The sequence below is a fragment of the Rhodnius prolixus genome, unplaced genomic scaffold (assembly GCF_049639745.1).
Source record: "Rhodnius prolixus isolate KJV_2025 unplaced genomic scaffold, Rpr scaffold_4, whole genome shotgun sequence".
NCBI lineage: Eukaryota > Metazoa > Arthropoda > Insecta > Hemiptera > Reduviidae > Rhodnius > Rhodnius prolixus.
The window spans coordinates 41,233,942-41,249,064 of NW_027411614.1; the positions used below are offsets into that span (position 1 = coordinate 41,233,942).

Consider the following 15,123-nt stretch of genomic DNA (forward strand, 5'->3'; position numbering starts at 1 on the left):
TAATTCCTTTCAGCAAGCCCGCGTCCAGCCAATTTCTTTTTTGATATAGCTTTAAAAATAAATAAATAATTTTAGATTGTAGTTAGAAATTTTTAATCCTCTCTGAAACTTTTTCAAAAATCAATTTTAAATCAATAAATTTTTTGTAGAAAATTGTTTGTAGAAGAAAAACGAAAGAAAAATTCTCAACCACTTAGTCGTGGGATTCTTGGCCTTTTTTTAAAATTACGAGTGGCGTTATCCCTCAACAAAAATAAAATTAATCTGTTGTGAGTGCCGTTTATCTGTCAAAATTGGTCATTGAAAAGTTATGAAGTTAATGGATCTCTGTTGTTGCGAAGTATTAGAAAAAAAATTAAAACAAAAAGGGCATATATTTAATCTACTCTAAGTTTTATTTTTTGGCTGTGATGACTTCTCTGCCGGCTGTGTTGTACATTAGGTATGAGCGTGTGCCCTTTTCTTTTACTTTCTTTATTCTTCTAGCTTTTCCGGACGGAAGGAAATGATCCGTAACAAATAACAAATGTATGTATGTAAAACGAATGTAATAAATTGTTACAGTGATCGTATGTAATTTTACACGGCACTCCCAACCTGTGTACATACAATTGTACATATCAATTCTTTCAATTTAATATGATGGAAATTAGTATATTATTTTTATTTTTTGTTTTTAAAAAAGTATAACTTTGTCTTTCATCATTAAATCACAAGATTTTACTCATGCATCTAAAACAAAAAAAATAAATAAAAATTAAGTGCAATTTAGTAATTTAATATAGGGCAACTGCTTCTCACAGTACAAAATAATTTTTTTGTTTATGTAGACATATATATATATAAATAATATTAACAAATATTTAATTCAATAAATTAATATACGAATGAAAAAAAGTTGGTATTATTAGAGATTCTAAATAAAACTGATAGTTTTGTTTCTTTTAAAAGGAAAATAAAATTAAAAAAAAAAAATTTGTAAATATAACATTTTTGAATTTTCAAATATATAATGTAAATAACTTAAAAAGTAAAATAAAAACTGCAAATAAATTAGAAATATTGTTAATTTTTTTTCTTTTCCACCATCAATTAAAAAAAAAGAAATCTTTCAGGCAAAATCCTTAGAAATGTAATTCCAGCATCCCTTGAGAAATAACTCAAGCATTTTTTACTAAGAAATACAGGAGTTAAAACTGAGGCGCTCACAGATTCTAGGTTACAACAATTACATGATTCTCTAGAAACATGGTATTAGCGCAAAAAGACGGTTGATTTCATATTATAATGTTTACTATAATAAACATCAAACCAAAGTACTAATATCAACAGACGCTATGTTCTAAACCAAATGAAATTCTTGTCGCGCTGCACAAAATATTACATGTGCTATTTCATCTCTCGTTAAGAGTTGTTTCCCAAATATTGCTGATTTTTGTTAAATAGAGAGTTTTGTGACAACTTGCTTGCTAGCTCAACTCGTAACATGTAAATAAGCCATACTATACATTTGCACATCCAGGGAGCAGATATTCTTCTTATCAAGAACCCTTTTCCAAAAGTTCCCTTAAATGAATTTCTTAGCAATTTTAAATAAGAGGCACATATTTAAAGTTAACGCAATTCTCTATGAAAGAGTTCCACCGCTGGGTAATTTCTCTAACATATTACAATGTTAGTTACTATTTTAATCTCATTTCACAACATAATAAAATTAAGCGACTCTTTAAAATAGTAAACTTTCAGAAATAAAGGGAAAGAATTAAAAAATTTTAAGAATCTAAATTGAATAGTACTTGCTCTTACTTAGGTACTTAAAATCTCTCTTGTACAAGCCATGGCAACCCATCTCACTTAATCATAAGGTTTTCTTAATAAATATTATTTATTATTACTGTCTTAATTTATTTATATTTTAATACAAAAGAAAAAAATAGAAAAACAATATAACTTGAAACAACTTCTTACATCTTGGTCGATTGACCGTCAGAGGATCTTTATAAATATTTTGAAAGTATTCCTTATAGAAAACACATAATAAATATTTCAGAGACGAAAAACCCACAGTAATTGGCTGTATGATGATGATTATTATATTGTAATTATAAAAGAAATATTCTTTATCCAAGGAAAGTTTTACTTTTAATTAAACTCTTCATTGCCGTGGCTGTTCGAGCAAAATGCACCTGACATACAAATATGATTAAATAAAGTCGGTTTGCTATCTATCTATCATCCTAACTGAAAATAAAAATATTAAAACCATAAAAACATAAATCAAATGTTGCACAAATTACCTACTGATAATTGGTAAATGTAGAAGGTTATTGTTTACATAACCGTTTACAAAAATCGCCAGCAGGGTACTCTGCTAGCTGGAAAATACGTTTTTACCACCTTAAACAGTGTCTAAATTTCAAGTTTTGTATCAGGAAATAGAAGAAGGTAGGAAGTCGTTTTTGTTTACGTTTGTGTTCCCGCTTGAGATCTCTTCCTGTGGGAATTTACAAAAAAGGTTATTGTTTACATTTATTTCCAAATATCGTCACTGGAGTGCTCTGTAAACTGGAAAAAGCTGTAAAAAACCTTAAAATATATCAAAATATCCAGTTTTGTACCAGGATGTAGAACTGCGTAGGAATTCTTTTTTGTTTACGTTAATTTTTGTGTACAATTGTATTAATTCTGACTGTTGACACTTATAAACAAATATTAATCAAATTCTTTGATTTCTTTAATTTTAAACTTTTTTCAAGCTATTTATTAACATTAATTCTAATCGATTTTTAGACTAAAATTCAGAAAGACTGCCTCTTTTAGCATTTTTTATGTAAATAGAAAAATTGTTATTTATTACGGCCATCACTGCCTTAAAGACTATTTGGAAATTAATTATAAATTACAGAAAGAATTTATAAAAAGTATGATGATAAAGCACAGAGTTACTTATGTAAGTACTTATGTTAGAGCAAGTATTATTTAATTTAAATTTTAAAAAATGTGTAGAACTTTACCTTTCTCTCTGTAAGATTAATGTTTTGAAGAATCACTTAACTTTATAATGTGGTGAAATGAGATTAAAATGTCATTCTATAAATAATAATTACGTCTAGGTTTTCAAAACATTAAGTAAAATTTTATTTTATTTAAAATAAGTTAGAGACGTTGCCTATTTACTCTTCACTTGCAGCGAATGTAGTTATAAATATTTTCCATACCAAAGATTTTAAGTCCTACTAAAAGTTCAGTGACAAAAACACATTTGCTAGACTTTATTGCTATATTTTGTTTGAAAAGAACTATTTTAATGTACTAATTTTGCAAAGAAATGTTGAACAGTTTTCTTTTTTTTCTTTTTCACCCTCCAATTCCTCTTAAAAATATAAAGTTTAGCTTTATCTGCCTCTTAGAGTAGGGCTGTTTCTAATGACAAGTATTTACAAGTCACGATCAATAAACAAAGATAAGCTACGCTATTAAAATAGAATAGATTGATGTAAAAAGTGTACAATAATGTACACTTTACACAATCAAAAAGCATTGAGGACTCTCCCTTTATATTCGATTGCACTGCACGTGATTATAAGTAAAATGTATATACAGTTCTATTCTTAAGTTAAGCCAGTTATTTGGATCTCTTGCAAATAAAGTCTAATAAAGGTAAATAATTTATTAAATCCAAATATTGGCTTTACAACTAATGCAGTGTATTAAGTGTATAATGGCTGCATTTTTATGTTAACTAATTTATTACTTGTTGAAAAATCACATAAAGTTCAACTATTTAGTTGAATTTTATCAAATTTCGACATTTCGTTAAGGTGTCACGATTAGAATATGCTTTTTGCATAAAATCAGCCAACCTTTAAAGTGCCAAGATATTGAATAGATTTTCCAATTTTTTTATTTTGGTTTAAACGTTTATTTAATTTACTCCTTACTTTTTTTTTACCTTATTAGTAATATTTACAACTACAACAAATATAGCAAGTAAATTTGATCTTAGTGGTTCAGTTCATTTGTAATGTCATGTTAGAAAAATCACCCAGCGGTGAAACTCTTTCATAGTGAACTCATTGCATTAACTTTAAATATGTACTTCTTATTTAAAATATTTTTGCTAGAAAATTCATTTATGGAAAATTTTGGAGAAGGGTTCGGGTTTGGAAGAATGTCTGTTCCCTAGAAGTGCGACTACACTCTGCGCTGAACTGCTTTTTTACATGTTAAGAGTGGAGCTAGCAGGTAAAACCTTATAAAACTTATTATTTGTTTTTATTCAATATGCATATCGATATATTTTTTTAATTCCTGCATTACCTAAATATAAACACTCAGTAATATATGATACTTCTTTATCTTTATTGAATCTTCTTAGGTTTTGTAAATGAATTTTATAATAATCTTCTGGATTCATATAATTAGATTTTGGATATTTATCTATATAAATTGCATTTAAATGTATTGCTAGATTCTGGATCTTATTTGCACAACTTTATTTATGAAATAACTTGTCACTTTTCCAGCATTTCGATTCTTATCGATTAACCTAATGTTAACCCGATTACTAATGACGTGATGTAGTAATTAACTTGTTTGTCCTTGTATAACCTTCCTTATTGGTAGAAGTGAATTATTTTACGCAAGTATTTATCTCTCAGATTTTGTAATATTAATGGAATTGCAAACGAAACAGTCTGAATCTCTTATTAATGACAATACTACTACGTGTGTAGTAGTAGAAGAAGATGAGAACATTAATTCTTCCTGTGTCAAGGTACGGAGGGCTTCACTACACATGCTGTATTTATAATATTCATTAAAAGAAAGTTACAAGTTTATTACTCAAAATATATCAAAAAATATTTCTATAGATTTTAAAATTTAGTTGATCCACTTTTAGAGCGGTCATTAAATTTGCAATATCTCTGATACTATATTCTTTGGGCTTAGACTTATTATGTTTGTTTATTTCATTAAAATAATTCTGAAAGAATGGATTTTCTTTTTCTTTCGTATTTGCCATTGGAAAAAATACTCAAGATATTTTAACATGCGTTCTTACACATTACTGTGAAACCAGTAACCATGAATTAATTTGTTACCTTATTGCTTCATCATAACCTTTTTACATTTATGGTTATCTTTTTGTTAATTGTCTTAAAGTAACTACATATATTTATGAAGAAGCATTGAATATTAGCTGCTCTTACGAGACGTTTTGTACTGCTGGTTAATTAAGATTTTTGTTTAACCAATAGTCACTTAAAAAAGAGATCTATGAACATTGATATTTGATATGAAATTTATGGTTCTATTATTGTTGGAAACTTGGAAAAATGTTTTATAATGAAAGTCAACTATTTTCTTGTGCCTTTTATTCTGTTTTAAGCTATGCCATTAATCTTTTGCACTTAAATACATAACAATAGTTGTGATGCTGTAGCGGATACTATTAATGTGTGTGTGTGTGTGTGCGTATATGATCATTTAGAGCTTTCCACAGTAAATGCTACACGGTATTTACAAACAGTAGTTGAATGCGGCCGTTTGAACTATGGAAATATAGTTTGTCACAAAATTATGTATTCACAGAACTATTTTTTAATCTAATCTATTCCTTCTTTGTAAGTTTTATTGTAGATTAAATACTTTCTTTCAGCAAGTTTCTTAACTCTTTGAGGGCAAATTGAGTATTATGCTTGAATAGAACAGTACATTAAATTTATGTTTCATTGTAGACGTCAGCAGAAAATGAAACCAATCCCCAAGTTCAAACGTCAATCGAGAAAAAAAGAAATTCAGTTGGAGAAATAGGTGGGGAACTTGAACTTCTTAAAATAAACGAAGCAGGTTTAAAGGTAATTGCTTTTAAGAATTAATATATTTTCAAAAAATTAACTATTGCTCTAAGCACTTGACCATTGTTTGAAAAACCATTTTGGCGTTTTAAAATAACTAAAAAATTATTAATGCATTCATTCTAAGTACTCTAGTAAAAACACACTTTGTTTACATAAATTATACGTGTACGTGTACGTATTCACGAATGTATACATACACTATACTTACACTAATGTGATTTCATGAACAATTAAGGTTTTATTCCTTTTATAAAAATAAGTGTAAACCCGTTACGAAATTAGTAAAAATAAATGATATCTGAGTAAAAAACATTTTACACATTTTAATAACTGTACTGAAACAATTAATATAAAAGTGTGTGTAACGAAGAGACGGAATTAAGAAAAATCTGATCGAACCAGTTTCCTGCTTTTGTCCCACTTTTATGAGAAAAATACGATTTCCTCCATCACAGTAATGGTGTTGTTCGACTTCATGAATCTGGCTTTAAAAAATCAACAATTGCAAGAAAAGTAATTCCACCAAAAAATAAGTGAAACTTGTCTAAATGTTTAATCAGAATAATTCTTGCCATTGGTTAAGTTGAACTAATGAAACTAGTGAGTAGTTACACCACCTTATCTATTAAACGTACAAAAGATATCTTTATAATTTATTCTTATTGGTTCTTACAGGAATCGAAATTATCCCTAGGGGCTGATGTAGAAGAACCTTTATCCAAAATTGAGACTGGGATCGTCCAGAGTGACAAAACCATTTTCAATGATATTGAAATGGAAGCATCAAGTCAGCCTAGTGTGCAAATGCTCAGTGAAACTAAAAACCAGACAAACATTATAACAGATGAGTCAGTTTCCGATGAAACAGGTTTTCAAAAAATTTCTTTTGCTGAAAGTCAAGAAAATATTATTGTGAGTTCGTCGAAAAAAGTGGTTAGTAACATTAATTATACATTTTATTAGTAGGCTGTCTTAATCAAATTATACTTTTATTTATTACGATTGAATATTCCAAATTAAGGATAATTTTCATGGTTATTTAAGATGGAAAAGGAAAATATTGAACCAGTTACTTGTGAATCAAATTCTAATTGTAACCATGAAGAGGTTAAAATAGAAATTATTGATAGCGAACAAAAGAAAGAAATTGATGAAACTTCTGAAATAGTTATTAAGGTTAATATAATTTTAATTTGTAAAGAATGAAATTTTATTATTTATTCCTAGCGTTACAATTTATCAATGTTTTACTTATAGGATGCTGAGGAAAGTACAAAACTAGCTCAAGAAGCAGTTAAGGAAAATGCTTCATCATCTCCTGAACCAAAGACTCTGGAAGAGATAGGCAGTATTGAGTCTTCAAGTAAAGAGGTACCTATTTCTTATTAAATATAATCTGGTAAGAATGAAAAACAGATAAGGTAAGTTAAGGTAAGAATTTTTTAATCTTAGCTGCGTTAATTGAGTAATATTAATGAGATTGAATTTTAGGAGAAGTTTTTACAAGTTGAATCTTCAAACAGTTCTGAAAAGTTAAATGAAAGCAAAGACAGTTTTGCGGAAAGTTATAACACTACTTCTGATGATAGTAAGGTAAATTTAAGTTTTTATTTAATAATTTTTGCGTGAAAGCTTATCTTTATAACAGCGAATGAATAATGGGTGCTTTTTCCATAACATAGGTGCACAAAAATGTAAATTCCGCTGGAGACGATTCGGAGTATGAAACACTAGAAGAAGATAATATGGAAGAAGAACGGGCAGAAGAATATGGAAGCGATTCTGAAGAAGGTGAGGAAGAAGAAGAGGAAGATGGTGTTGGCAGCGATAATCGAGAAAGGTCTGGGTCGTCCTCACCCGAAATAGTAATGAATGAAGAACGACAAGCCGCAGACGGTCAAGAGGTAAAAATGACAACTTTTTCTAGGTTACGATATCCTTAATTGTTTCTATCAAGTTATGAATCAATTTAGAAACAAGCTGTATTCATTTATTTATTTTAGAGCGATAAAAAAGAACGTAAACTTGATCACGATGAAGATAGACGAGATCCGCAATATATTCCGAAGAAGGGTATGTTCTATGAACATGACGACAGAACGGCAGATGGGTAATTATATTAGTACTTTGTTGGTATTTGGTTTATTTATTTATTTATTTTTTAAGTGGTTTAAGAAAGTTACGGAATGATTTACAGAGAAGAACAAAAAAAGGACGCATCCCGGGATTCGAAAAAAGGGAAGGTTTGGGATTCAAAAGAGACCTGGTCACACGATCTTTATATCGAATCTGAGCAGTCAGTGAAGAGTACAGATGAAATAATAGCTATATACGGTTACGATATAAGAAAAGATGACGGTCCTCCTAAAGCTAGAAGGAGAAGGCGTTATGTGTAAGTAACTTGAAAGTTGGTGTTCATATTTAGTTTTTTATGTTAAATTCTACTTGTTGAGATAAGTATATTTTTTACCGAGACGATTTTAAAATTAAATTAATTTTTGTTGCATATGCAAAAGATTATATGGTATTCAGCTTTTGACGTAATTCGTGAATATTTGGACATCTTTGAACAGATCAAAATACTGTTGAGAACAAAAGCTGTATTTTGTGCCTAAAAGTAGTTATAAACAAAACTGTGTTAGAAACTTTATATATTTTTTTCGATAAATATTTTGGGTAAACTTATTATAGAGCATAATAGGAAGGTACGCCACGGTAGCCGAGCAGTTAGAGGCGAGATTTGCAAACCTAAAATGTATTGTGGTACTGGGTTCGATTCCCGGCCTTAGGCCTTGAATTTTATTTAATGGTTAATAAAAGAAATTTACAGCCAAGTATATTTGCTAATCGCCTCCGTCCAAGACAGCTAATTGCTAATTGGTAGTTGAACGTATAGCCCGCCTGAAAAAATAGGCAATTTCTTTACATTACTTATATTATTATGGTTTTGATATTAATGGTTTTTTAAATTGCAATTGAGTGGTAAGAAAATTAAAAAAACTAAAAACTTTTTAACTACGTTTTATTAATTTATTTCCGTCTTCAGATCTTCAAAAAACTTCATTAATGTATATTTGCATACAAAATATGCACAATTTGATACCTCACAAATTTCAGCTTGATGAAATTTCGAAATTCCTCAACCTGTACCTAATTTGTAGACCTAAATCATAATTATGTTTATTATTATTTATAGCAAAGGACCAAATAAATATGAGCGGAATTGGGAAGATGAACAAGCGTATGTTAAATCTTCAATTAGAGGTAGCTTCAGAGGAGGTGTTAGAAGAGGAAGAGGTTTTGGAAGGAATCCTTCTATTGGTGGTGGCGCGGTTGCCCATGTTCAGAAAGAATTCGAATACAAACCATCGGATTTTCCGGTACCTCAACCAAAGAAATCTTCACAGCGTTATGCCAGCCCTCCTAAAGAAGAATCTTGGTTGGTATATTAATTTATATAATTGGTGGTGAGTCATACTTTTGGAAACTATCACGTGGCAATTTAATTTCGCAGGGATCCAACTACTCCGAAATCCCAAAGAAGTCCACAACCACCATCTCTTCAGCAAAATCATATGCAACATCCTAATAACAAAGGCCATACTCCTTTTCATCGGACTCCGCAAAGAACAGGGCAACAGTCATCAACAGACAAATCAAACATTGGCGGCAAACCAATTTCTCCGAAAAATCAGATTCATCCGATACGACGAGATGAAAGTAGAAATGAAGAAAACAAAGTAATAAGTGGAAAACATGGTGATCATCCACAATTTCAGATACCACAAGGGCAACCTTCCCAAAGAGGTCGTGGAAGAGGAAGATTAGGAGCTTCCCGGCCACTAGGAAAAAATGTTGGGTTCAGTGAAATGAGTAATGAGAGTCCTAGAATGAATTCTCAAGATAAAAGCACATCACAGTTCAATCCAGGTCGTAAGTATAAGATATTTAAACACCCAATTTTGTAACTACAGTTTTGAGTCGAAATCGAAATTGGTTTGCGTTGCACATCTAACTCTCGATTTTAGCGTGAGATATTCTGATACTTTTGATAAAATTCCTGAAAATCCATCTGGCCTATCTTCATCGCATTTCCAAATACAGAAATCTTCCAATGGTGCCACGTTGAAATTGTTTTCATTTCTTGCAATATCTAATCATTGCTCATTCTGCAAAAGCAAAACAATTTTTGCTGTTATCAGTTATTTGTTAACAATTATCTTTTTTCGGATACTTTTTAGTAATATTTACGACATAACATAATTTCTTAGCATAGAAGAGAATTATTTCATAGGATAGAAATTCTTCCAATACCCATTTTCCGTACAGAATTGCTTAAGACATTTAGTTTACATGTCAATCTATTAACGACTTTTTAAGCTCATATATCCGAGCAATTTTTTTCTATTTCTACTTTTTAATCACTATCTTACAAATTGTGAACAATATTTAATCATAAATATAGTTTCACCTCACCGCTATAAACCTCAATTGACCACTTGTGAAGTGTACTTTTACTATCACTTTGTTAATCGTATGCATTTCTGAGCAAATATGACTTTTCTAAACCGCTATCCAGAAACATTTCTGTCTATCCAGAAAAAAAAACTTTTTGAGAAAGAAATGTTGACGGTTAATTCTGCTTTTCTTTGTTTTACTCACGTACAGAAAGTACAGCGGACGAAGATATAGCTATGCTCGCCCAACATTATAGCCAAGCAGTTATTAATATTGACAATAAAAATATTATAAGTGAGTTATTCTTCAATTATAATTTCTTCTTGAAAGATAACGAACTTACTTTATAAAACCATTTTTGAATGTGTTTGGTTTGGTTGCAGGAACAACTACTAGTAGTCCTGTGGTCACTCAGTCGTCGAAGCCTTTGACATTAACACAGGTTGTACAGCAACACCAGCAGCAACATCTGCAAAGACAACAGCAGCAACAACAACAACAACAGCAGCAGCAGCAGCAGCAGCAGCACCAACAACAACAACAACAACTGCAAAATTCAAGTGGGGCCGCACATGCCGAAAGATATAAAATGGATGAACAAACGGGAGTAGATAAAGGTGAACAACAGCGAAGTAAAAGATATAGTACGCAAAGGCAAAGAGCCTTGCCGTCTATTCAGCACGGCCAAGTGGGAGGACCTTCAAATGGACCCAACAATCAACCACAACAACAGCAACAACAACCGCAAAGTGTAGTACCGCCAGGCATGCCCCCACCTCCACAACATGTACCCCCGCCTCCAGCATATATGCATCAACAGCCTCCACCGCCTCCAACGGCATACTATCATACAGGTATTCACTTCACACAATCATTTTTTTTACTTTCTCTTATCCCGTCTTAGATCAAGTATTACAATCGCACATATTTTGAGAATTAGTAACTTTGAGATTTCACCGAAAATACACGTTTTTGGAAAATTATGAATTAGTGGACTTAAGTGTGTTGAGTAATGTTGTTTCGTTCAGATGTCATTAGGAAGCATGCAAATTAGAAAATCAGAATCATTCAAACTCAAAACTCATTCAGAAACCAGAAAGACAATTTTAGCGGATCAATTTTAACGTTTCTGCCATTTTTCTCAAATACTTTTGAAATTTTCTTGCTTATATTTCTTTTGTTTGCAACATTTTCCCAGGAAAGTTCATTAAAGTGCACTTCTGGAGAAGGGAATTGGTTGCGCTTTCCTCTAAAATGCTATTCAGTGAAATGTGGTCTTCATCCAAGTGTTTGGCTAAAATTCCAAGTTTGCTTTCCATTAGTGAAAAGTTTTTGCAGCTTGCAGAATTCCGCGCAATGTTCTGGCGGATGTTTTTTTCATAATTCATTAAATGTGTTTGCTTAAGGAAATTTCATTTGTAGCAATGCAATCTTTATGCACGTGTAGAACTTTTAACCTTACGCTAGTAAGTTCTTCCTGCGCTTTCCTACGATAAGTAAGTAGCATAAAAATAGATTATAAAATTCTTCTTGATGTTACAGGTTGCGTGGAGTCTGAAGTAGTTGCAGCTGGTCAGGTACAGCCGGTAGAAGTGGTTACCTTTCTTCAACCACCGCCAGCCTTACATTATGTACAACCTCAGTTTATTCAGACTCCTACCGGTCCTATAGCTATGCAGGTATTGTGAAATTATATTACTTTTTTGTCTTGTTTAACGAAAACAAAGAGATGTCAGCCCAAAATGAAAACAACAGTATTCTTCAATACTGATATAAATCTTTTCAGACCTTAGAAGACATGAGTGAAACGATAACTGAGAAGAACGAATAACCCGTACTGGGAACAGTCAAGGTGTTCAAAAATCTTTCATTCCCAAAAGCATAAACACTAATAAATAAATAAACGAAAAGGAAGTCTTAAAAAAAAATTCAATGTCCTGATTCAAAATTGCCTTTATTTAGGTATTTTTGTTTACAATTTTTTAGTTTGCTTTTACTTTGTGTTTTTTTTTTTAAATTAGATTTTGTCAGGAATGTTTTATCGACTAATATGCACCTTGGTTGTTCTTGGTTTGTTTACTAATAATCTTCTTTTTTTTGCATTTTTGGGAATTCAACTTTTTTTAAATTAATTACTGCGTCGTACTGTAACATATTAATTAACAATTATTTCTCCAAGATTACCTCTTTTTGTCTTTTTTGTTGCTGGCAAGAGGAGGTATTTTAGAAAATGGTCTTAGAGTGCATTGTGTAAAACAGGTCTATTCTCCATCACAAAATCAAAGATAGCTTGAACTTGAGGTTTCGTTGAGATCCTCATGTTGCCCGACCATAACTTTGCGATAAAATCCCTCTAACACTTTACTGAGTAGAGTTTCAGTTTTTTTATATATTCTCCAGAATTTTTGCAATCTTCTTAGAGATTCGCGTACTTCTTATGCAGATGAAGATCTTAAAAATATTGAAAAACTTATTGTTAAAGTTATACTTTCATTAAGGGTTTTTATTCAACAATATTTATAAAGTTTAAACTGATTGCTTTTTTCGTTTTTGTGATATTTGGTTTATTCAATTTCATACAATTTTCTAAAATCTATTTTTGGATTCTGCAATATCGAAAATTTCCATTTTAAAAGAATTTTATTTATAATCTTTTACTAAATTAAATTGAGTTTATATTATTAAATAATATTAGAATATGTTATTTTCAATAACAGTTGATGATGTTGTTTGTTACAGACTCCTCCTCCGCCAGCTGGACCGGAAATGTACCAAGGAGGTGGTATTACTTATTACAATACATTATCACAAATGACTCAAAGTAGGCCTAGTTGTGGTGCTAGTCGCCGACTTAAAGTAGCAATACCTATAGTTGCTCCACCACAAGATCAACAGCAACAGACTGCCGGCGGATCTGGAAATTCACATGCCGCTTGACCTTGCCAAAATACTGCGAAACAACTATTCGAGAAATTACGGCTGATGACGTATTGGTTTCTCTTCTTCTCAGCCTCTAATGAATAGCCGAGTCCTTGACTAACATGAAAAGTGTATAAAACAAAAATTTGTTGTATAAAAACAAAAGAAGGAAGGAAAAAGCAGAAAGGGAGAGGTCGGTATTTTTCATTAAGCGTGAGTCAAGGATTTACCTAGATCTTAATGGCTTCCTTGTCGACTTTATTGAATAACGACTTCATGTTTGTTTTGGTAGATATGTTACTCACTTTTCTTTCTTTCTTTTTTTTTTTTTTTTTGAGTGCAAAGAAACGAAATGTAGTAAAACCCAGGGCTGTGTCATTCCCTGATTTATTAACAGATTATTTAGGGAGCAATTCAGTTGCTGCGAGAATATAAAATGTGTTCAGAGCTTAGTTAAAAAAAACATAGAAGAATGATGCTTAACGACTAATTATTTGTTTATTCTGATTTATTCCACAGCAGTTCAGTGTATTTAAAATCAGTTTCGTTTTAAAGTAGAAATTATATTTTTCTTTTTTAAATTATTGGCTAACAAAGTTTTAAAAATATTCTTCAGGGGTTAAACTTATTTTAATAACTTCTTCAAATAAAAAAAAAACTCATTTGTTTTAATTAATTTAGTGAAGTCATTCTCTTACAAAGTTACAAAATTGGCAGAAGGATTAACTTATTGATGAATTATGAACAAATGAAGAGAATTTGAGGGAACAAGGAATGTAGTATTGTTAGGACACCATTGGGCAAAATTCATAGCCAAGTTAGATGTTACTTTAGTTGTGAAGATATATTTTGCTTTTATTTTATACTCTCATTTAATTGTAATAATAAAAATTGATTAATTAACAAAAAATTATTTGTTTTAACTGCTAAATCATAACGGAATTAAAGTTTTTGTTGCATATCTATATTAATTTACTGTCGTAAGTAAGAGCTATTATTAAGTAAATTCTCTAGCTCTTTTACAACCAGTTTCAAAATGTTCTTTAGAAATACAATAGACTCTCCAAGTAAATTTCTGTTCTGAAGTAATCTACTGGATGTGGAAAAAAAATCTTAGGGCCAGCAGCTGGATTCGAACCCGGGATCTCCCGCTTTTGAATTCAGTGTACGATAAGCACTGAACTAATCCATTTCGTTGATTATGCATCTTATTAAAAGCAATAAAGAGCAAATTAGTTAATTCTGCTGTACTTGACTATCAGATGTTTGATTAAAAGCAAAGAGGAATATGGCTAACTAAAGTTAAACATTAAATAGGAAATTAAATAAGTTAAATAAAAGTCAACTGAGCCGACAAAAACCGATCTCACTCGGCTTGTTAAAGAGAAAAGAGAGAGAATTGTGATAAAAAAAAATCCCGGCTAAGGCAGGTTGGGTTACAGATCCAGTAATTCCTAGAATCGCGGTTCTCTTACCCATCGTGCCTTGATGGCATAGGTTTGTGCAGACTTCACATATCTCTGGTGAGTTTATCCACTATATCTTAGGAACGGGAAGTCGCAGACGTTTCAAATTTCATATTTAGTTCAAGTGACATCACAGGAAACGACAATAAATGTTTGGTCAAAATAGCTCCACCGGAAGTACCACTTTACTGAATAGATTTTTAACTTTTTTATCGTTTTCTCAAAAACCGCTTCTTGGATTTTCTCCAAACTTGGTATAATTATAGCTCACAAATAGTTCTAAATTTTACAAGAAACATTTTACTTCGAATAAGGGCACTTTTGGGGGAGAGGGTGGTTGGTTAGTTCGGCAGAATGCTGATTCGCTGTAATATATGGACTTACCTTCTATTAAGCACTAATTTGGATTAAATGTG

General features: G+C 31.0%; 1 protein-coding gene and 1 long non-coding RNA gene across 4 annotated transcripts; one reads left to right on the forward strand and one right to left on the reverse strand.

Moving 5' to 3' along the window:
• Nucleotides 1-458: 458 nt before the first annotated feature.
• Nucleotides 459-2,327, reverse strand: LOC141456321 (uncharacterized). Its single transcript, XR_012459718.1, has 2 exons — nucleotides 1,969-2,327; nucleotides 459-732 (listed from the first exon to the last, which is right to left on the reverse strand). It is a non-coding gene; the product is annotated as an uncharacterized lncRNA (long non-coding RNA).
• Nucleotides 2,328-4,583: 2,256 nt separating this feature from the next.
• Nucleotides 4,584-14,212, forward strand: LOC141456289 (uncharacterized). Of its 3 annotated transcripts, XR_012459690.1 has the most exons (16): nucleotides 4,584-4,777; nucleotides 5,742-5,861; nucleotides 6,540-6,797; nucleotides 6,909-7,040; nucleotides 7,122-7,235; nucleotides 7,356-7,457; nucleotides 7,547-7,768; nucleotides 7,868-7,974; nucleotides 8,062-8,256; nucleotides 9,061-9,303; nucleotides 9,379-9,797; nucleotides 10,533-10,616; nucleotides 10,706-11,176; nucleotides 11,865-12,001; nucleotides 12,109-12,284; nucleotides 13,062-13,227. XR_012459690.1 is itself a non-coding variant. In XM_074132159.1 (15 exons), the coding sequence occupies exons 1-15, from the start codon at nucleotides 4,676-4,678 to the stop codon at nucleotides 13,257-13,259; spliced, it is 2,904 nt and encodes a 967-aa protein (XP_073988260.1). In that variant the 5' UTR covers nucleotides 4,585-4,675; the 3' UTR covers nucleotides 13,260-14,212. The 3 variants fall into 3 exon arrangements, 2 of the variants coding, with proteins under 2 accessions (XP_073988261.1, XP_073988260.1); XM_074132159.1 differs by lacking the exon at nucleotides 12,109-12,284 and having other exon boundaries at nucleotides 4,585-4,777; nucleotides 13,062-14,212; XM_074132160.1 differs by lacking the exons at nucleotides 10,533-10,616; nucleotides 12,109-12,284 and having other exon boundaries at nucleotides 13,062-14,212.
• Nucleotides 14,213-15,123: the final 911 nt, after the last annotated feature.